Genomic DNA, 21,401 nt, shown 5'->3' on the forward strand with positions numbered 1-21,401 from the left:
CCACCATTATTACTACTGTTATTACATAGCCTGAGAGTCCTTAATGATCAGAGATAAGAAGGACAGGGAGTCAAGCCGGAGCTGAGGGTCTCCCACCTCTCCCAAAACCAATCAAGCCCAGTAGAGAGGAGCAAACAGGATACTCACAACTCTCAAAGCCCATGTGGGACTGGATGAAAGGAGAAAGACGTGAGTCCCTGTTTCTCTCCTCATTAGTTATATTCTCTGACTGATTCACCATCCAGCTTCAAATTCATCTCACCTGATTATAAACTTCTTCATGTCAGGATCCATGTCTTTCTGTCCTCTTCTACTCTCACCTGGTACAATGTCTGAACACAGCAGACATTCGGTACAACTATCTACTGACTGACCTTTTTATGGCATTTGTTTAGCACTAAGTATATGCCAGACACTGTGCTGGATTGGATAAAACTGAGTCTGGTTGGACTCAGTCCATGTCCCACATGAGGCTCAGAGTCTTAATCCCTATTTAAAGTTGAGATAACTGAGGCACAGAGAAATGAAGTGACTTGCCCAAGGCCACACAGCAGTCAAGTGGTGGAGCCGGGATTAGAAGCCAGTCCTTCTGACTCCCAGGCCACTGGTCTATCCACTAGGCCATACTACTTCTTAGTGTAGTGCAGAAAAGATGATGTCTTTTCTCTCAGGATTGCTCAAGAAGGCTGCAGTGGCATTTAATGGGATCTCTCTGTTCCCCCTGCCATCTCTCTGCCTCTCTGATGTGACTCATTTCTTTCTCCTCACAGCTCTCCCCAGCAACCAGCAGGCACCTAATGACAGTGTGAATGCAGTCTGGTATCCAAATCACCTCTTCTCTTCAGCCCACCAAGTCCAAAGCCAAGAAGCCCAGCCAATCAGCAGAGAGGAGACCTCGGTGACTTACTGCTCCAACCCCCGGGACTAGACCCCACTTCAGACCAGTGGGGGCTCAGGAACAGGTGGGCAGCACCATCCTCTCCTCCCCAGAGCCCAAGCGCTGCAGGTGCAGACATGCTGGGGTCTGTCACCCTCCTTCTCGCCACCCTGCTCCCTGGTAAGTCGACTGCTTTTGCCCCATGTTAGCCCTGTGTGGAACTGCATCCCCTCCTCCTCCTTCTCCTTCTTGTCCTTTTCCTCATCATCATAGATATTTACTTTCTGTCCCCATCGCAGCTGGACAGACGGCGCTCACCCTTCACCAGCCAGTGGTCTCCATCACCAGACAGACCAGGAAGATCGCCAAGATCCCCTGCGAGTTTTCTGACAGTAGCATCAAGTACATCCATTGGTATCGCCAGGAGCCTGGGAAAGCTCCCCAGCGCCTGCTCTACTATAACCTCGCCTCGTCTCAATCCACACATGATGCAGGATTCAGTTCGGACAAATTCTATGCTTACAAGAGCAAAGATCAAAGCTGTACCCTGGAGGTCCAGAAACTGGGCACGAGTGATGCTGGCATCTATTACTGTGCCAGCTGGGACTCCACAGTGACACAGGTCCCTTTGCTCTCTGTACAAAAAAAGTCAGTCTGCAGTTACCGGGAGCAAGGTCTGCCCCCAACAGTTCCAGCCATGACTCTCATCCCCTACTTCAGTCTTCTTGGAAAATTTTGAGGGCCCCCCCCGGTGTGAAAAGATCTGTCCTGCAGCTCCTTCTCCAGAGAACAATCCCAGCAGCCCTACCAGTTTTAGACAGAGGTTGGACACGGAGGATATTTCCGACTGTGTCTTTCTGAGACACTGGTGGCCTCCCAGTCCTGCTCTGCCTTAATAGATACCACCATCATCTCTGAGCAGTGAAATCATAGAAGGATGCTCTATTTCTCATGTCATGTGGGCCCTGGAACAACCTAGCACCTTTCCTGAGCCCCATATACCCACCCAGGGAACGCTCTGGGGTCTAAACCTATGAGCTGAAAACCAACCACTACACTCAGAGAGCTTTCCACAAAACCTACTCGAGAGAGCTGAGAACTAAGAGCCAAAGGATGGAGCAACTGCCCCTCATTGTGAGCCTGGAGCCTCCTGAAATCCTCTATTCTCTCAGTCCCTCCTCCGTCAACCAATCAATCGATCACTTACAGTTACTGAGCACTTTTTGTGTGCAGAACACTGAATTAGGTCCTAAGGAGAGTCCCATAACGAAGGTGGACACATTTCTGCCCTTCACAGAGTTTACAATCTAGCAGGAGAGATAGACACTAAGTCTAATTACGCATATGGAGAAGGGGCAGGGTATAAGTACATGTACATAAGTGCTCTGGTGTTAGGGGGTAGGTTGAGTATCAAAGTGCTTAGGGGGAACAGACCCCAAGTTCACTGGTGACACAGAAGGGAGGAAGAGTAAGGGAAGGAGATGAGAGATTAATCAGGGAAGACCTTCTGTAGAAGGTGCAATTTTATTAGATCTCAAAAGATGGAGAGATTGGTGGTCTGATGAACAAGAAGGGACAGGCAATTCCAGGCAGGAGAGATTGCGTGAGCAATAAGTGGATGCTGAGGGACATGAGATAGGGAATTAGTGAGTAGGATGGTGTTTGCAGAGGGAAATGTGTGGGTTGTGCTGTTAGTGGGAGAGGAGCGAGGATGGAAGGTGAGGCTGAACAGATTCCATCTAATTCCTAGTTGACACTTATGGCCCATCTCAGCAACTCCTCTGGCTTCTCCCCAGGTTCACTTGCAAGGAGTCCGGGTGGTGAAGACAGAGGTACTGTTCTCTGGTGATGGAATTCAAACGCCTATCTTGCTACCAAACCCTTGCCCATGTCCTGCCTCTGGCCTGGAATGCCCTGCCTCCTCAAGTATGACAGACAATCACTTTCCCCACCTTCAAAGCCTTATTGAAGGCACATCACCTCCAAGAGGCCTTCCCTGACTAAGTACACCCATTCCTCTCCTCCCACTCCCTTCTGGGTCGCCCTGACTTTCTCTCTTTGTTCTTCCCCACTGGCAGCCCCAGAGCACTTATGTACATATCTGTAATTTATTCATTTATGTTAAGGTTTATCTCCCCCTCTAGACTGTAAGCTTATTATGGGCAGGGAATGTGTCTGTTTATTGTCGTAATAATAATAATAATGGTGGTATTTGTTAAGCGCTTATTATGTGCCAAGCACTGTTCTAAGCACTGGGGTAGATACAAGGTAATCAGGTTGTTCCACATGGGGCTCGCAGTCTTAATCCCTATTTTATAGATGAGGGAATTGAGGCCCAGAGAAGTGAAGTGACTTGCCCAAGGTCACACAGAAGACAAGTAGTGGAGTCCGGATTAGGACCCACGGCTTCTGACACCGAAGTCCATTTCCCAAACCAAAGGAAATGGAACAATCTTGCCTGGCAGGCCACTAATAGCGCAAGTTCCTTCGCACAGGAAGCTGTGCAGATTGGGAAAAAAAACAAACCCAAACTATCAGTGTATGCCAGATTAGAACAAAAGTCATGCTACTTTACTTCCAAAACAGTAAGAAACAACTCCTTGCCTCCAAAGCTCTCCCATTTCCCCACCCAGCTTCCAGCCCTTCCAAAAAAACAGCAGACATCCTCTCCGACTTCAACCCAAAAATGGACTTGACCACCTTCAGCACTTACAATAAAATACACTTCCATTTCAATTTAATGATGCCTTAGCTTATCCTTATACCATCTCCTACTTGTTTCTAATAAGTTAAAGGTGGAGAGTGAACAAGTTTGCTGTGAGCTCTCCCAAGTGCTTAGTGCTCTGCGCACAGTAGGTGCTCAATAAATACAATTGAATAAATATGCCTGCATTGAGTCTTCATGAGTACAACTTGGGGATCAATAAAATGTAGAGCTGGTACCCTAAACTGGGAGGGCCAAGGTTCAGGGCCTCATTTGCTGCCCCCTTCCCACAAGTCCCAGTGTCCCAGCACTCATCCTGGACTGGAAAAATGTTGAGTGCAGCCTGAAGGATGAAGATTGGCAAGTGGCCAGTTGAACCTCTCTGGTCTTTTATCCCCAATCAATCAATCCATCAAGCAATAGAGTTGGCAGAATGCCTACAGCTCCCAGGCATATTAAGCACGGTGTTTCTCCCCAACCTTTATCTCCACCTCCTCCTTTCCATCTATCTTCGCTACCTGTGCAGGCAAAACAAGAAAACGGGGAGAAAATGCAAAGAAAAGATGATGTGAAAAGAGTCTTAAATTGGTGGGGGAGAGAAATGAGATAGAAGGCCAATAAGCACAGAGCTTCCACGTGATAGCCCCCGGCTTACCCCAGTCACCTTTCCCCTCCACCCCCTCTTTCCAGTGACAAGACACCAAGCCAATCAGCCAAGTGGAGATCTCAGTGACTCACTGCTCCAAACTCAGGGCCCCAGCCCTTTCAAAAAAACAGCCCCGGCCCCATTTCGGAACACTTGCGGCTCAGGGTCAGGTGGGAACCTCCGTCGTCTCCTTCTCGCCTCTTCCCCAGAGCCTCAAGAAGGCAGAGATATGCTGGGGTCTGTCACCCTCCTTCTCGCCACCCTGTTCCCTGGTAAGTCACCTGCTTTAATCCTGGGTTAGCTCAGCCTAAAATTGTCTCTTTAATCTCCTACTTTAATCAACCTACTCAAACCATTCCATCCTGCAGCTCTCGCTCTGCAGACGAACTCCAGCAGCCCCACGCATCTTAGCCAGAGGTTGAGCACAGAACACAGTTCCCACCTTCCCCTTCGTAGTTGCTGGTGACCTCTCAGTCTTGTTCTGCCAGCGCAGACACCATCAACATCTCCAAGGGATGGGGTCTGCAGAAGATCACAGTGATTTGTTTTCTGCTCCCATTGCAGCCGGCCAGACAGCGCTCACCATGGATCAGCCAATGATCTCCGTCACTGGACAGGCCAAAGCAATAGCATCATTTCTCTGTGACTTTTCCAACCAAAGGATCACCTACATCCACTGGTATCGCCAGCAGCCCGGGAAGGGTCCCCAACGCCTGCTCTACTATAACCTGGAAACGTCTCAACACAAGCTGGAAGCGGGATTCAGCTCAGACAAATTCTATGTGGACAAGAGTAAAGATCAAAAATGTACCCTGAGGGTACGGAAATTGGAAATGAATGATGCTGGCACCTATTACTGTGCCAGCTGGGACTCCACAGTGACACAGGTCCCTCTGCTTCTCGTACAAAAAACTGCTCTCTGTGGTCACCAGGAGCAAGACGTGCTCCAGCACTGAATGTCACCCTCCTTGACAAAGTTGGGCCCCGATTTTCCTTCTGGAGCAAACCATTCCATCCTGCAGCTCTCTCTCTGCAGACGAACCCCAGCAGCCCCATGCACCTTAGCCAGAGGTTGGGCAAAGAGCACAGTTCCCACTTTCCCCTTTGTAGTTGCTGGTGACGACTTCTCAGTCTTGCTCTGCCAGAGCAGTCACCATCATCATCTCCAAGGGATGGGGTCTGCAGAAGAACACTGGCTCTCACGCCCCAAGGGCTCGGAGACAACCAACCATTCAGCCTTAACCCCCACTCACCCATTCTGTCATTGCCGCTGCTCATCCTGGAGCCTAAACCTGGAGACTGACAATAGACAACCCAGCTGGGCCCAACTACTCTCTCCCTTTGCTCGGAATTGATTCCAGAGACCCTAGAACTACCGTCAAAGGATGAGCCCTCACTCGGCCCCCAGGGTGTCCCAAAAGCCACTCCTCTCTCCTCCCACATCAATCAGTCAATCAAGTTATCAAGCACTTAGGGTGTGCAGAACACTGAAATGAATGCTTGGTGGAGTACAATACAGTAGACAGACATAATCTTGGCCCTCAAGGAGCTTGCTGTACAGAAAGGGGAGACAGACATTAAGATAAATTACAGACAGGGAAATAGCAGAATGTTGGGCAGGAATTTTGTCACAATTGTGTTTTAACCACCCCAGGGCTCAATATAGTACTTGGCACATAATCAGCTCTTAAAAAACCCCACTACTATTTCATTTCTCTCAGGATTGCTCAAGAAGCCTTCAGTGGCATATGTTGGGAAGTCTTTGCTGCCCCTGCTTCTCCTCCCAGGTCTCTCAGATGGCCAACAAGCATGTGTGACGACATGAACACACCCCAATCACCTTTCTTCTACATCGCCCCCCTCTTTACCAGTCAAAAGAATAAAACCCAGCCATTCAGCAGAGCAGAGACCTCAGTGACTCACTATTCCAAACCCCGAGTCCCCCATCCCACTTCAGAACACTCGGGGGTTAAGAGCAGGTGAGAATCACTATCATCTCCTCCCCCGAACCCCGAGCACTGCAGGCGGAGACATGCTGGGTTATGTCACCCTCCTTCTCGCTGCCCTGCTCCCTGGTAAGTCCGTTATTTTCGCCCTGCGTTAACCTGGTCTGGAACTGTGTTTCCGCCTTTTCATCCTGCTCCACTGCCTCCTTTTCCTTCTCCTCTTCCTGCTGCTCCTCCTCCTCCTGCTCCTCCTCACCCAGACATTTATTTTCTGTCCCCATTACAGCCGGGCAAACAGCGATTACCCTGGTGCAGCCAGTGGTCTCCATCACCAGACAAGCCAGGAAGATTGCAAAGATCCCCTGCGAGTTTTCTCAGAAAAGCATCACGTACATCCACTGGTATCACCAGCAGCCTGGGAAGGCTCTCCAGCGTCTGCTCTACTATCACCTGGCCACGTCTAAACAGACGATGAATGCAGGATTCAGTTCGAACAAATTCTATGCTTACAAGAGCAAAGATCAAAGCTGTACCCTAGAGGTCCAGAACCTGGGCACCAGTGATGCTGGCATCTATTACTGTGCCAGCTGGGACTCCACAGTGACACGGGTCCCTTTGCTCTCCGTACAAAAATATCACTGTCTGCAGTTACCAGGAGAAAGACCTGCCCTCCACATCCCCGGCAGTGAACCTCTCCCCCTCTGCTTCAGTCTCCTTGGCAAACTAGGAGGAGGCCCAGGTGCAAATAGATCTGCCCTGCAGCTCTTTCTCTGGAGAATAATCCCAACAGCCCCACCCACCTTAGCCAGAGGTTGGGCACAGAGTACAATTCCCCCCATCCCTTTCTCAAACTTTGGTGGTCTCCCAGTCTCTCTCCGACTGAACAATGCTACCTTTGTCTCCAAGCAGTAAGATAATGAAAGGACACTCTAGCTCTCATGGCCTGTGGGTTCTGTTCCAACCTAACAATCTCAGTGAGCCCCATCCACCCACCCAGGGATCTCTCTGGGGCCTAAACTTGTAAACTGATTACCGACAACCTGGTTGGGACCCCACCACCCCCTCCTATGCAGCCACAATTCCATGGCACCTACTCCAGGGACTCTAGAACTATAAGGAAAATGGTGTTTCCTCATTAGTTGCATTCTCTGATTGGTTCTCCATCCAGCATTAGATTTACCTCACAGCCCTCCCCCCCACAAAAAAACCCCTTCAAATCACTGTCTGTGTCTTTCTGTATTCTTTAACTCTCACTGGGTACAGAGCTCTGAACATAGTAGGCATTTATATTGATGCTATTGTTGCCCGTTTACTTGTTTTGATGTCTGTCTCCCCTCTTCTAGACAAAAGCCCATGGTGGGCAGGGATTTTCTCTACTGCTAAATTATACTTTCCAAGCACTTAGTACAGTGTTCTGCACTCAGAAAGCGCTCGATAAATATGACTGACTGAACAAATTCAGTATACATTATTGACTGACTGACATTTCAGTGGAGTGCTGATAAGATCTTGTCATTTCTCTCAGGATTGCTAAAAAAGCCTTCAACGGTGTATGACGGGATCTCTCTGTTGCTCCTGCCAGCTGCCTCTCTGCTATGCTTCGTCTCTTTCTCCTCCCAGCACTCCTCCTTGGCCAATAAGCATTCAGTCATAACGTGATCGCACTTCAATATGCCAATCGCATCTCCCCTCTGACCTCCAGCTGGGTCAAAAGAAAAAAGCCCAGCCAATCAGCGGAGTGTCTTCCCTGGTGACTCACTTCTCCAACCCTAGGGTCTCCGATCCTACTTCAGAACACTTGGGACTCAGAGTCAGGGGAGAAACATTATCCTCTCCTTCTCTCCTCCCCAGAGCCCCGAAAGTGGCAGGCAGAAACATGCTGGGATCTATCACTCTCCTTCTTGCCGCTCTGCTCCCTGGTAAGTTGGCTGCTTTCTCTGTGTGTCACCGTCTATCTAGAGCTGCATTGCCCTCCTCCTTCTCCTGCTCCATCTCCTCCTATTCCTCTTTCTCCTTCTCCTCCTCCTACTCCTCCTCACCGCAGACATTTACTTTCTGTCCTCATCCCAGCAGGCCAGTCAGCGCTTACTATGGACCAGCCAGTGGTCTCCATCACCAGACAGGCCGGGAAGACTGCAAAGATCCTCTGCCAGCTTTCTCAGAAAAGCATCACGTACATCCACTGGTATCGCCAGCAGCCTGGGAAGGCTCCCCAGCGCCTGCTCTACTATGATATGGCAGCGTCGAAACAGACATTGGATGCAGGATTCACTTCAGACAAATTCTATGCTTACAAGAGCAAAGATCAAAGCTGTACCCTGACGATCGAGAAACTGGGCACGAATGATGCCGGCACCTATTACTGTGCCAGCTGGGACTCCACGGTGACACAGCTCCCTCAATTCCCCGTACAAAAAAGTCACAGTCTGTGGTCATCAGGAGTAAGGCCTGCTCCTGACAGCTCCAGGAGAGAACCTCAGCCCCTCCTAGGTAAACTATGAGGGTCTCCCGGGTCAAACAGATGCCTGCTGCATTTTTTTTTCTGGAGAACAATCCCAGTAGCCTCACTCATGTTAACCTGGGATTGGGCACAGGGCACAGTTCCGACTGTGACTTTCTCACACATCGGTGGCCTCCAAGGCCCTCTCTCCTTTACAGATGCCACTACTGACTCCAAGCAGGGGGACTGTGGAAGTATACTGCCTCTCACGTCCTGTGGGCTCTGGACAATTCGGCATCCTTTCTGAGCCCCAGCGATCCACCCAAGGATTGTTCTGGAGCCTAAACCTGTAATTTGACAACCATTTTAACCCGGCTGGGACCTCCTGCACTGCCATCTTTCCACGGAACTTATTACAAAGAGCTGAGAACTAAAGGCCAAAGGGTGAAGCACCTGCCCCTCCCTGTGACCCTGGGCCCACCTGAAAGCCTCTACTCTCTAATTCCCTCCTCCATCAATCAATCGATCAATCACTGGTAGTTATGGAGCACTTTCAGGGTGCAGAACGCTGATCTTTGCCCTAGGGAAAGCACTATACGGTAAACGGACACAATCCCAACCCTCAGGGAGCTTACAGTCTAGCAGGAGATGCAGACACTAAAATGAATTACACATAGAAGCAGTGTGGCTCAGTGGAAAGATCACGGGCTTGGGAGTCAGAGTTCATGGGTTCTAATCCCTGCTCCGCCATTTGTCAGCTGTGTGACTTTGGGCAAGTCACTTACTTCTCTGTGTCTCAGTTACTTCATCTGTAAAATGGGATTAAGACTGTGAACCCCACGTGGGACAATCTGATTACCCTGTATCCGCCCCCAGCACTTAGAGCAGTGCTTGGCACATATTAAGTGCTTAACAAATGCCATCATCGTTATTATTAGTATTAGGAGCAAGGTATAAAGTTGTGGGCATAAGTGCTGTGGGTTTTGCGGGTGAGGTGAGTATTAAAGTGCTTAGGGCAAACAGACCCAAGTTCACTGGAGACACAAAAAGGAGGCAAAATAGTGGAAGGGGAAGGGAGGCAAAATAGGGGAAAAGAAATAGAATGAGAGATTAGTGAGGGAAGACCTCCTGGAGAAAAAGTGGTTTAATTAGGGCTTGACAGATCTGGAGGGTGGTGGTCGGATGGATGGGAAGTGGTTGTCTCTTCCAGGCAGGAAGGATTGTGTGAGGAAGAAATGGATGATGCAAGAGATAGGACTGAGGCTCAGTGAGTAGGAGGAGGGTGTTAGCAGAGTGAAGTGTGTGCTCTGAGCTGTAGTAGGAGAGGAGCAAGATTCATTCATTCATTCAATAGTATTTATTGAGCGCTTACTATGTGCAGAGCACTGTACTAAGCGCTTGGGATGAACAAGTCGGCAACAGATAGAGACAGTCCCTGCCGTTTGACGGGCTTACAGTCTAATCGGGGGAGACGGACAGACGAGAACAATGGCACTAAACAGCGTCAAGGGGAAGAACATCTCATAAAAACAATGGCAACTAAATAGAATCAAGGCGATGTACAATTCATTAACAAAATAAATAGGGTAATGAAAATATATACAGTTGAGCGGACGAGTACAGTGCTGTGGGGATGGGAAGGGAGAGGTGGAGGAGCAGAGGGAAAAGGGGAAAATGAGGCTTTAGCTGCGGAGAGGTAAAGGGGGGATGGCAGAGGGAGTAGAGGGGGAAGAGGAGCTCAGTCTGGGAAGGCCTCTTGGAGGAGGTGATTTTTAAGTAAGGTTTTGAAGAGGGAAAGAGAATCAGTTTGGCGGAGGTGAGGAGGGAGGGCGTTCCAGGACCGCGGGAGGACGTGACCCAGGGGTCGACGGCGGGATAGGCGAGACCGAGGGACGGCGAGGAGGTGGGCGGAAGAGGAGCAGAGCGTGCGGGGTGGGCGGTAGAAAGAGAGAAGGGAGGAGAGGTAGGAAGGGGCAAGGTGATGGAGAGCCTCGAAGCCTAGAGTGAGGAGTTTTTGTTTGGAGCGGAGGTCGATAGGCAACCACTGGAGTTGTTTAAGAAGGGGAGTGACATGCCCAGATCGTTTCTGCGGGAAGATGAGCCGGGCAGCGGAGTGAAGAATAGACCGGAGCGGGGCGAGAGAGGAGGAAGGGAGGTCAGAGAGAAGGCCGACACAGTAGTCTAGCCGGGATATAACGAGAGCCCGTAATAGTAAGGTAGCCGTTTGGGTGGAGAGGAAAGGGCGGATCTTGGCGATATTGTAGAGGTGAAACCGGCAGGTCTTGGTAACGGATAGGATGTGTGGGGTGAACGAGAGGGACGAGTCAAGGATGACACCGAGATTGCGGGCCTGCGGGACGGGAAGGATGGTCGTGCCATCCACGGTGATGGAGAAGTCTGGGAGCGGACCGGGTTTGGGAGGGAAGATGAGGAGCTCAGTCTTGCTCATGTTGAGTTTTAGGTGGCGGGCCGACATCCAGGTGGAGACGTCCCGGAGGCGGGAGGAGATGCGAGCCTGAAGGGAGGGGGAGAGGACAGGGGCGGAGATGTAGATCTGCGTGTCATCTGCGTAGAGATGGTAGTCAAAGCCGTGAGAGCGGATGAGTTCACCGAGGGAGTGAGTGTAAATGGAGAACAGAAGAGGGCCGAGAACTGACCCTTGAGGAACTCCAACAGTTAAAGGATGGGAGGGGGAGGAGGCTCCAGCGTAGGAGACCGAGAATGATCGGCCAGAGAGGTAAGAGGAGAACCAGGAGAGGACAGAGTCCGTGAAGCCAAGGTGAGATAAGGTATGGAGGAGGAGGGGATGGTCGACAGTGTCAAAGGCAGCAGAGAGGTCAAGGAGGATCAGAATGGAGTAGGAGCCATTGGATTTGGCAAGAAGGAGGTCATGGGTGACCTTAGAGAGAGCAGTCTCGGTAGAGTGGAGGGGACGGAAGCCAGATCGGAGGGGGTCTAGGAGAGAATGGGAGTTAAGGAATTCTAGGCATCGATTGTAGACGACTCGTTCTAAGATTTTGGAAAGGAAGGGTAGTAGGGAGATAGGACGATAACTGGAGGGGGAAGTGGGATCAAGAGCGGGTTTTTTTAGGATGGGGGAGACGTGGGTGTGTTTGAAGGCAGAGGGGAAGGAGCCCTTGGAGATTGAGTGGTTAAAAATAGAAGTTAAGGAAGGGAGGAGGGCGGGGCGATGGTTTTAAGAAGGTGAGAGGGAATGGGGTCCGAGGCGCAGGTGGAGGGGGTGGCACTTGCGAGGAGGGAGGAGATCTCCTCTGAGGATACTGCAGGGAAGGATGGGAAAGTAGGGGAGGGGGTTGTAGGGGGGGAGGGGAGAGGCGGAGGGGTGACTTTGGGGAGCTCAGACCTGATCGTGTTGATTTTCGTGAGGAAATAGGTGGCCAGATCATTAGGGGTGAGAGATGGGGGAGGGGGAGGAACAGGGGGCCTAAGGAGAGAGTTAAAGGTCCGGAACAATCGGCGGGGGTGACGGGCATGGGTGTCGATGAGGGAGGAGAAGAAGCTTTGCCTGGCGGAGGAGAGGGCAGAGTTAAGGCAGGAAAGGATAAATTTGAAGTGTGTGAGGTCGGCTTGGTGCTTGGACTTTCGCCAGCGGCGCTCGGCAGCTCGAGCATAGGAGCGTAGGAGGCGGACGGAGGAGGTGATCCAGGGCTGTGGGTTAGTGGTGCGAGAGCGGCGGAGGGAAAGGGGGGCGAGAGAGTCGAGATGAGTAGAGAGGGTGGAGTTGAGAGCGGAGACCTGATCGTCGAGAGTGGGAAGAGAGGACAGGGCGGCAAGGTGAGGAGAGATGCTATTGGAAAGACGGATGGGATCGAGAGAGCGGAGGTCTCTGTGGGGCAGTAGCGAAGATTTGCAGGGGGAGGGAGTGTGAGAGATGAGGCAGGTGAGAAGGTTATGGTCCGAGAGAGGGATTTCAGAGTTGGTGAGTGAGGAGATAGTGCAGCGGTAGGAGATGACAAGATCGAGGGTGTGACCGAGTCGGTGAGTGGGCGCGGTATGGTGGAGGAGGAGGTCGGCAGAGTCGAGGAGGGATAGCAGGCGGGCGGCAGAGGAGTCGTCGGGTACGTCCGTATGGATGTTGAAGTCTCCGAGGATCAGAGTGGGCAGAGAGAAGGAGAGAAGGAAGGTGAGAAAGGGGTCAAGGTGGTTGAAGAAGTCGGAGGTGGGACCGGGAGGGCGGTAGATGACGGCGACAAGTAACTGGAGTGGGTGGTAGAGGCGAACGATATGGGCTTCGAAGGAGGGGAAGGAGAGGGAGGGGGGAGGAGGGATAGTGCGGAAGCGGCATCGGGGCGAGAGGAGGAAGCCGACGCCTCCTCCCTTACCGGTGAGTCTGGGGGAGTGGGAGAAGGAGAGGCCTCCGCTGGAGAGAGCGGCGGCGGAGACCGTGTCTTCGGGAGAGAGCCACGTTTCCGAAAGGGCGAGGAGGAGGAGAGAGCGGGAGAGGAAAAGGTCATGGATGAAAGGTAGCTTGCCTGTAACAGAGCGGGGGTTCCAGAGGCCACACTTGAAAGTAGCTGTGGGTGCAAGGGGAGGAGGGGGGAAGGGCGGGGGGAGGGGAGGGTTTGGATGGGAAGGAGGTGGCGGGGCCCTGGACGAGGAGAGGGGGATGAGGGGTGGCGGTGGGACAAGAGGACTGGGATGGGGCATGGGTGGGGAAGAGAGAAGGGGGGAGGGGGTGAAGAGGGGGTTTGGTGGGGGGAAGAGTAGGGGGAGGGGGAAGAGGGGTAGCGCTGGTAAAGTGGGGTTCTAGGGCGGGGGAGGGGAGGGGGGGAGGAGACAGAGGAGAGAGCGGGAAAGAGCTGAGCGAGAGAGGGGAAGGGGAAGGGGAAGGGGAGGATAGGAAGGGGCGGGAGGGAGGAGGGGGGGAGGAGGGACATGGCGAGGCCAGAGAGGTGGGTGGCAGCACTGACAACAATAAACAGTAATAAACGAAATCGGTAATATAGCAACGTGATACAATATGATACAATCCAGTGGTGCTAATATAGCAACATGATACAGTATGATACAATATAGTCGTGTTAATAAAAGGGGTGATGATCAGGGTCGGGGGTAGACTCGATTAAGGGGCGACCTGATCAGATTCAAAGTCTGACGACAATAAACAATAAAAAGCGAGATCGCAAATATAGCAACATGCTACAGTAAGGCACACTACAATAGTGTTAATAAGCAGGCGATGACCAGGGTCGGGGGACGAGCCGACCCTACCCGATCAGACTCAAAGTCAAGCGGCCAGCGGCCGAGAGAGTCCCAGAGCTCATGACCAAATAACCCTGTGGCGGCGGGGGGGCCCTGAGGTTGTCCGGGGTGGGTGGCGGCCGTAGGCGGCGGCTAAGGTAAGGTAACATGGTGAGAACAAGGACGTCGTCGCCCGGGGCGGGAGCGGGAGGGATGAATCACCTCAAGAGATGGAAGGAGGAGCAGAGTGGATGGTTTCCCTCTAATGTCCTGGCTGGTGCCTTTGGGTCATCTCATTGTCTCCTCTGCCTTCTCCACAGGTCCTCTTGCTAGAAGCCTGGGTGGTGAAATGGGAGCAGAGCACTGTTTTCTGGTGATGGGCTTAATATTCCTGCACTAAACCCCCATGGGCACAGTGTGGGGGACAGTAACACATGTCTCAGGGTCCAGGCACAGATACGCTCATTCCGGCCTCCAAAGAAATAAGAGTCCAGACTGAGGGACAGAGTTTTGCAAGAGGCCATTCGAACCTGTTCTGATCTTTTATTCGCAGTGAATCTATCCATCAGTCAAGAGTATAAACCAAACACCTATGGTGTACTAAGAATGGTGCTTCTCCCCAGCTTTTCTCTCTACCTCCTTCACAATTCCCTAAGCTCCATGAACCCCTCCAAAACAAGGAAACTGGGGGAAAATGAGAAGAAGAGAAGATGTGATAGGAGTCTCGAATTGTTCCAGAGAGAAATAAGATAGATGCATATTCTCTTTCTCCTCCCAGTCTTCCCCCAAGTCCAGTAAGCCTGGAGTCACAGTGTGATAGACCTGGGTTACCCCAATCACCTTTACTCTCAGTCCCCTCATTCCAGTCAAAAAAAAAAAACACTTGGAGCTCAGGGCCAGGTGGGAACCACTGTCCTCTCCTCTTTCTTTCCTCCTCAGAGCCATCACCTTCAGAGGCAAAGAAATGTTGTCGTCTGTTACCCTACTTTTTGGCATCTTTCTCCCTGGTAAATTGACTGCTTTCATTCCAAGTTAGTTCAGTCTTCAGTTGGCTGCCCCACTTCCTACTCCTCCTCCACATCCTCACCACGGTGATTTACTTTCTTCCCCATTGCAGCTGGCCAGACAGTGCTCAACATGGACCAGCCAATGATCTACATCACCAAACAGCCTGGATCATTGGCATTTTTTCTCTGCGACTTTTCCAGTTCAAAGACAACCTACATCCTCTGGTACCACCAACAGCCTGGAAAGGCTCCCCAGCATCTGCTCTATATTAACCTGGCCACGTCTCAACGCACGGTGGATGCGGGATTCAGCTCATACCAATTGTATGCTTATGAGGACAAAGATCAAACCTGCACCCTGAGGGTAAAGAAACTAGATGTGAGTGATGCTGGCATCTATTACTGTGCAAGCTGGGACTCCACAGTGACACAGGTCCCTCTGCCCTTCCTATAAAAAGTCACCGTCTGTGGTCACCAAAGAGTAGGGCTTGCCCCCCACAACAGCTCCAGAACTGAATCTGCTTAGGGCTCTTTGGCAAAGTAAGTTTAGCCCCAATTTGGTTTCTGGAGCAAAACACTCCATCCTGCAGCTCTTTCTCTGCAGACCAACGTCAGCAGCCCCGACCACCTTAGCCAGATGTTGGGCACAGAGCACAATTTCCACTGTCCCCTTCTCAGATGTCGGTGACTTCCCAGTCTTATCTTGAAGATACTCATCTTCAAGGGATGGGGTCTATGGAAGAATCATATACGATGGTCTTAGAGACAACCCAGGATCTTCCCAGAACCCCACCCACCCACCCAATGGGCTGTCACTGCCCTTGCCCGCTCTGAGGCCTAAACCTGAAGACTGACAACCGAAGGCCCAGCTGGGCCGACCTACCGCGGCTCCCTTTGCTCAGAATTTATTCTGGAGACCCTAGAACACTGGTCAAAGGAGAAATCAATTGCCCTTCGTTAGGTCCCCAAGCTATCCCCAAAACCACTCCTCTCTCCTTCCCACATCAATCAGTCAATCAGTTACTGGTAGTTATTGAGCACTTACTGTGGGAAGAAAACTGAACTAAATGCTTAGGAGAGTACAGTATGGTACACAAACCCAACCTGATCCTCCAGGAGCTTGCAGTCCACAAAGGGGAGACAGACATTAAAACAAATTACAGGCAAGGAAAACGGCAGAATACAGGACAGGGATTTTGTCACACCTGTTCTTATTTTATCCGCCCCAGTGCTCAATACAGTGCTTGGCACCTAGTAAGCTCTCAACAAACATCACCATTATTACCATTATTAGTAGTAGACTGGAACCCCTTACTGGCCAGAGATGGGAGGGGGAAGCCAAGAAATGGGGTTGGAGCTCAGGATCTCCCAACCTCTGCCAGAGCCAATCAAGCCTTGGAGAGAAACAAGTGGGTGAGTCACGATTCTCACAGCTCACCTGAAACTGGATAAAAGGAGAAAGATCCGAGACCTCATTTCTCTCCTCATTAGTTATATTCTCTGACTGATTTTCTCTCCAGCACTGGATTCACCCCACACAATTATAAATTCCTTCGAGTCGGGATCCATGGTTTTCAGTCCTCTTTTACGCTCACCTGGTACAGTGCTCTGAACACAGCAGGCATTGAGTACATACTATTGACTGACTGACATTTCAGTGAAGTGCTGACGAGATCATGTCATTTCTTCCAAGATTGCTCAAGAAGCCTGCAGTGGTGGGTGATGGGTTCTCTCTGCGGCTCCTGCTATCTCTGTGCCTCTCTTCCATGCCTCATCTCTTTCTCCTCCCAGCTCTCCCCCGTGGCGAACAAGCATTCAGCCACGATGTGATCACACTTCAATACACCAATCACATCTCCCCTCCGTCCCCCCAGCCCAGTAAAAAAAAAGAAGCGCAGCCAATCAGTGGAACGGATACCTTATTGACTCACCTCTCCAACACCAGGGTCCTTGATCCCACTTCAGAGCAATAGAGAATCAGAGTGAGGTAGGAACTACCATCCTCTTCTCCTTGCTTCTTCCACAGAGCCCTGGGTGCCATAGGTGGAATCATGCTGGGATCTGCCACCCTCCTTCTCGCCGTCCTGCTCCCTGGTAAGTCGGCTGCTTTTGCCACAGATTAGCTCTATCTGGAGCTACGGTCTCCTCCTCCTTCTCCTGCTCCATCTCTTCCTATTCATCCTCTTCCTTCTCTTCCTCCTCCTTCTCCTCCTCCTCCTCATCACACATTAACTTTCTGTCCCCATCACAGCTGGACAGGCGGCACTCTCCCTCGACCAGCCAATGGTCTCCATCACCAGACAGGCCGGGAAGTCTGTGAAGATCCCCTGCGAGCTTTCTCAGAAGAGCATCACTTACATCCACTGGTATCGCCAGCTGCCTGAGAAGGCTCCCCAGCGCCTGCTCTACTATAACCTGGCCACAAAGAAACAGACGTTGGATTCAGGATTTAATTCAGAAAAATTCTATGCTTACAAGTACGATGAACAAAGTTGTACTCTGGTGGTCCAGAACCTGGGCACCAGTGATGCTGGCATCTATTACTGTGCCAGCTGGGACTCCACGGTGACACAGCTCCCTCTATTCCCCGTACAAAAAAGTCACAGTCTGTGGTCACCAGGAGCAAGGCCTGCCCCAGACAGCTCCAGCAGTAAACAACAGCTCCAGCTTCAGTCTCCCTGGTAAACTGTGATGCATCTCCAGGGCAAACAGATCTGTCCTGAAGGTATTTCCCTGCACATCAATCTCAGCAGCCCCTTTCACCTTAGCCAGTGGTTGGGCACAGAGCACAATTCCCATCATCTCAGACACGGTTGGCCTCCCAGTCCTGGTCTGACTTAACAGTCACCACCATCATCTCTAAGCAGCAGGATCATGGTAGGAGACTCTGGCTCTCATGTCCTGTGGGCTCTGGGACAAACCAGTATCCTCCCTGAGCCCCCTCCACCCACCCAGGGATTGCTCTGGGATCTAAGCCTGTAAACTGGAAGCAACAACCTGGCTGGGACCACCCACGCAGCCATCTTTCCATGGAACTTTTCCAGAGACCTGAGGACTAAGGGCCAAAGTGTGGGCCAACTGCTCCTCACTGTGAGCCTTTGGCCCGCCCATAATCTTCTACTCTCTCATTCCCTCCTCAATCAGTCGATCATTCCCGGTGGATATTGAGCAGTTTCGGTGTACAGAATGCTAAAGTAAGCATTTGAGAGAGTACCATACAGTACGTGGACAGAATACCAACCCTGAGAGAGCTTACAGTCTATCAGTAGAGACAGACACTGAAATGAATTACACATATGGACACAGAGCAGGGTACAAGTGCTGTCGTGTTTGGGGTTGAGGTAAATTCCAAAGTGCTTAGGCGGAAGAGACCCAAGTTCACTGGTGACATAGGAGGGAGAGTAGGAGAAAAAGATGAGAGATCAGTCAGGAAAGACTTTCTGGAAAAGGTGGGGGTTTCTTAGGGCTTAAATGTTGGGGAGAGTGGTGGACTAATGAATAGGAAGGGCCAGGCATGTCCAGGAAGAAAGCATTGGTGAGCAAGCAATGGAAGATGAGGGAGATGAAATCAAGGCCCATTGAGTAGAATGTTGCTGGCAGAGTGAAGGTGTGCTGGGCTGTAGTAGGAGAGGAGGGAGAATGGAAGGAGGGGCAGAGTGGATTGATCCGATCTAATTACTAGCTGTCACTTATGGCCCATCTCAGTATCTCCTCTGGCTTCTCCCCAAGTTCACGTCAGAGAAGCCTGAGTGGTGAAGCCTGAGCAGAGCACTGTTCTCTGGAGATGGGTTTCATAAGCCTAACACTGAGCCCCCATGGGTATAACCTGGGGGTTAAAAACACCCAGAGCTAGTGCACTAAACCAGAAATGCCAGGGTTCAAGATCTCATTTAGTGCCCCCTGTCCACATGTTCCAGGATCTGGGCATCGATACCCTCATCCCACTCCTGAAAGGACTACAGTCCAGCCTAAGAGACGGAGGTTTGCAAGTGGCCAACCGAACCTGTTCTGCTCTTTTATCTGCAGTCAATTCATCCATCAAGTAGTACTAACAACAGAACACCTATGGGGCACAGGACATTGTACTAACCTTTCTCTCCACCTCCTCATTCCCATTTCCCTATACTACCTGTGCCCTGAAAACAAGAAAATTGGGAGAAAATGAGAAGAAAAGGCAGTGTGAGTGCAGGCTTGAATTACTGATGAAGAGAAATGAAATAGATGCATCTCCCCTTTCTCTTTCCAGCCCTCCTCCATGCCCCATAAGCACGTAGTCAACATGTGATAGCAACCCGGTTACCCCAATCACCTTTCCCCTCTGTCCCTTCATTCTAGTCACAAGAAGTCCAGCCAATCAGCACAGGGAGGCCTCAGTGCTCCAACCCTAGGGTCCCCGGCCATACTTCAGAACACTTGAGGCTGAGGAACAGGTCTCTTCCTCCCCAGAGCCCCAAAAACTGCAGGCGGAGACATGCTGGGTTCTGTCACCCTCCTTCTCGCCACCCTGTTCCCTGGTAAATCAGCTGCTTTCATCCTGGGTTAACTCAGCCTACAATTAACTCCTCCACCTCCTACTCCTCCTCCCCACCCTCATCAAGGTGATTTTTTTTCCCCCCATTGCAGCTGGCCAGACGGCGCTCACCACGGTCCAGCCTATGGTCTCCAACACCAAACAGGCCGAGTCATTAGCATCATTTCTCTGCGAGATTTCCGAACAAACTATCACCTACATCCACTGGTATCGCCAGCAGCCTGGGAAGGCTACCCAGCGACTGCTGTACTGTAACCTGGCCACATCTCAACCCACTCTGGATGGAGTATTCAATGTCGATAAATTCTCTTCTTACAAGGACAAAGATCATCGCTGTACCCTGAAAGTACGGAAGCTGAGCACGAGTGATGCCGGCACCTATTACTGTGCCGGGTGGGAATCCACAGTGACACAGGTCCCTCCTCCCCTCATATGAAAAGTCACTATCTGTATTCACCAAGAGCGGGGCCTGCCCCTCGCACATCTCCAGCACTGAATCTCGGCCTCTGTTTCGGGCTCCTTGGCGAGCTAAGCTGGTTCCCAGTTTGATTTCTGGAGCAAACAGCTCCGTTCTGCAGTTCTTTCTGTGGGAAAAATCTCAGCAGCCACACCCACCTTAGCCAGAGATTGGTCACAAAGCTCAAATCCCACCATGCCCCTCTCAGATGCTGATGGACTCCCAGTCTTGCTCTGGCAGAGCAGACACCACAATCATCTCCAAGGGATGGGTCTGTAGAAGGATATTCTGTCTCATATCCCTTGGGCTCGGAGACAACTCAATATCCTACCAGAATGTCATCCACTGCCTGCTCCGGGGCCTAAACCTGAAGACTGTCAACCAACAACCCAGCTGGGCCCATCTACTCATCTCCCTTGGCTTGGAACTTATTCCAGATGCTCTAGAAGTCTGGTCAAAGGATGGACCAATTGCCCCTCACTAGGCCCCCAGGCTGTCCTGAAAACCACTCCTCTCTCCTTTCCACATCAATCAATCAATCAATCACTGGTAGTTCTTGAGCACTTATTGTGTGCAGAACACTGAACTAAATGCTTGAGAAAGTTCTGTACAGTAGACAGACACTATCCCAGCACTCAAGGAGCCTGCAGTCTAGAAAAGGGGATACAGATAAGGAAAATGGCAGAATGTGGGACAGGGATTCTGTCACACCTGATTATATTTAATCCACCTCAGCAGTCAATTCAGTGCTTGGCACAAAGTAAGCTCTTACCAAACAACCCCATTATTACTATCATTATTAAGTAGACTGGGAGTCCTTCATATTCATAAATGGAACGGGGAGGGCAAGACGTGGGGTTGAATCTCGGGGCCCCAAGACCTCTCCCAGAACCATTCAAGCCCTGGAGAGAAGCAAGCAGGAGAGTGACAGCTCCCACAGACCACCTGCAAATGGATGAAAGGAGCAAGACCTGAGTCCCTATTTCTCTCCTCATTAGTTATATTCTCTTACTGATTCTCCATCCAGCACTAGATTCGTCCCACCTAGTTATCAACTCCTTCAGGTCAGGGTCCATGTCTTTCTGTCCTCTTTTACTCTCACCTAGTAAAGTGCTCTGAACATAGCAGGCATTCGGTACATACTATCGATTGACTGACATTTCAGACAATATGATGCCATTTCCTTCAGGATTGCTCAAGAAACTTATAGCGGTCTCTCTGCTGCCCCTGCCATCCTTCTGCCTCTCTGACTTGCCTCATCTCTTTCTCCTCCCAGCTCTCCCCTCCAGCCAACAAGCTTGTATTGGCCATGTGAACACACTCTGGTACCCCAATCATCTCTCCTCTCCATCCTGCTAACCTTATCATCACCCAAGAAGCCCAGCCAATCAGCAGAGCGGGGGTCTTGGTGACTCAAAGCCAAGGTCCTCAGACCCCAGTTCAGACAACTGGAGGCTCAGGGTTGCGGGGAAGTCACCATCTTCTCCTCTGCAGAACCTCAAGTGCAGCAGGCGGAGACATGCTGGGGTCTGTCACCCTCCTTCTCGCCTCCCTGCTCCCTGGTAAGTCACCTTCCTCCACCCTGGGTTAG

At 51.1% G+C, this 21,401-nt stretch overlaps 2 gene segments (V, D, J or C); both read left to right on the top strand.

The window, feature by feature from the left end:
* The first annotated feature begins 1,014 nt into the window (after window positions 1-1,014).
* On the top strand, window positions 1,015-1,616 carry LOC100087976. The segment is given in 2 exon segments: window positions 1,015-1,057; window positions 1,177-1,616. Coding segments are annotated over 2 exon segments (483 nt in total).
* A 15,142-nt stretch (window positions 1,617-16,758) lies between these two features.
* LOC114813750 lies at window positions 16,759-17,869 on the top strand. The segment is given in 2 exon segments: window positions 16,759-16,916; window positions 17,074-17,869. Coding segments are annotated over 2 exon segments (477 nt in total).
* The last annotated feature ends 3,532 nt before the right edge of the window (window positions 17,870-21,401 follow it).

The sequence above is a fragment of the Ornithorhynchus anatinus genome, chromosome 8 (genome assembly GCF_004115215.2).
Source record: "Ornithorhynchus anatinus isolate Pmale09 chromosome 8, mOrnAna1.pri.v4, whole genome shotgun sequence".
Taxonomy (NCBI): domain Eukaryota; kingdom Metazoa; phylum Chordata; class Mammalia; order Monotremata; family Ornithorhynchidae; genus Ornithorhynchus; species Ornithorhynchus anatinus.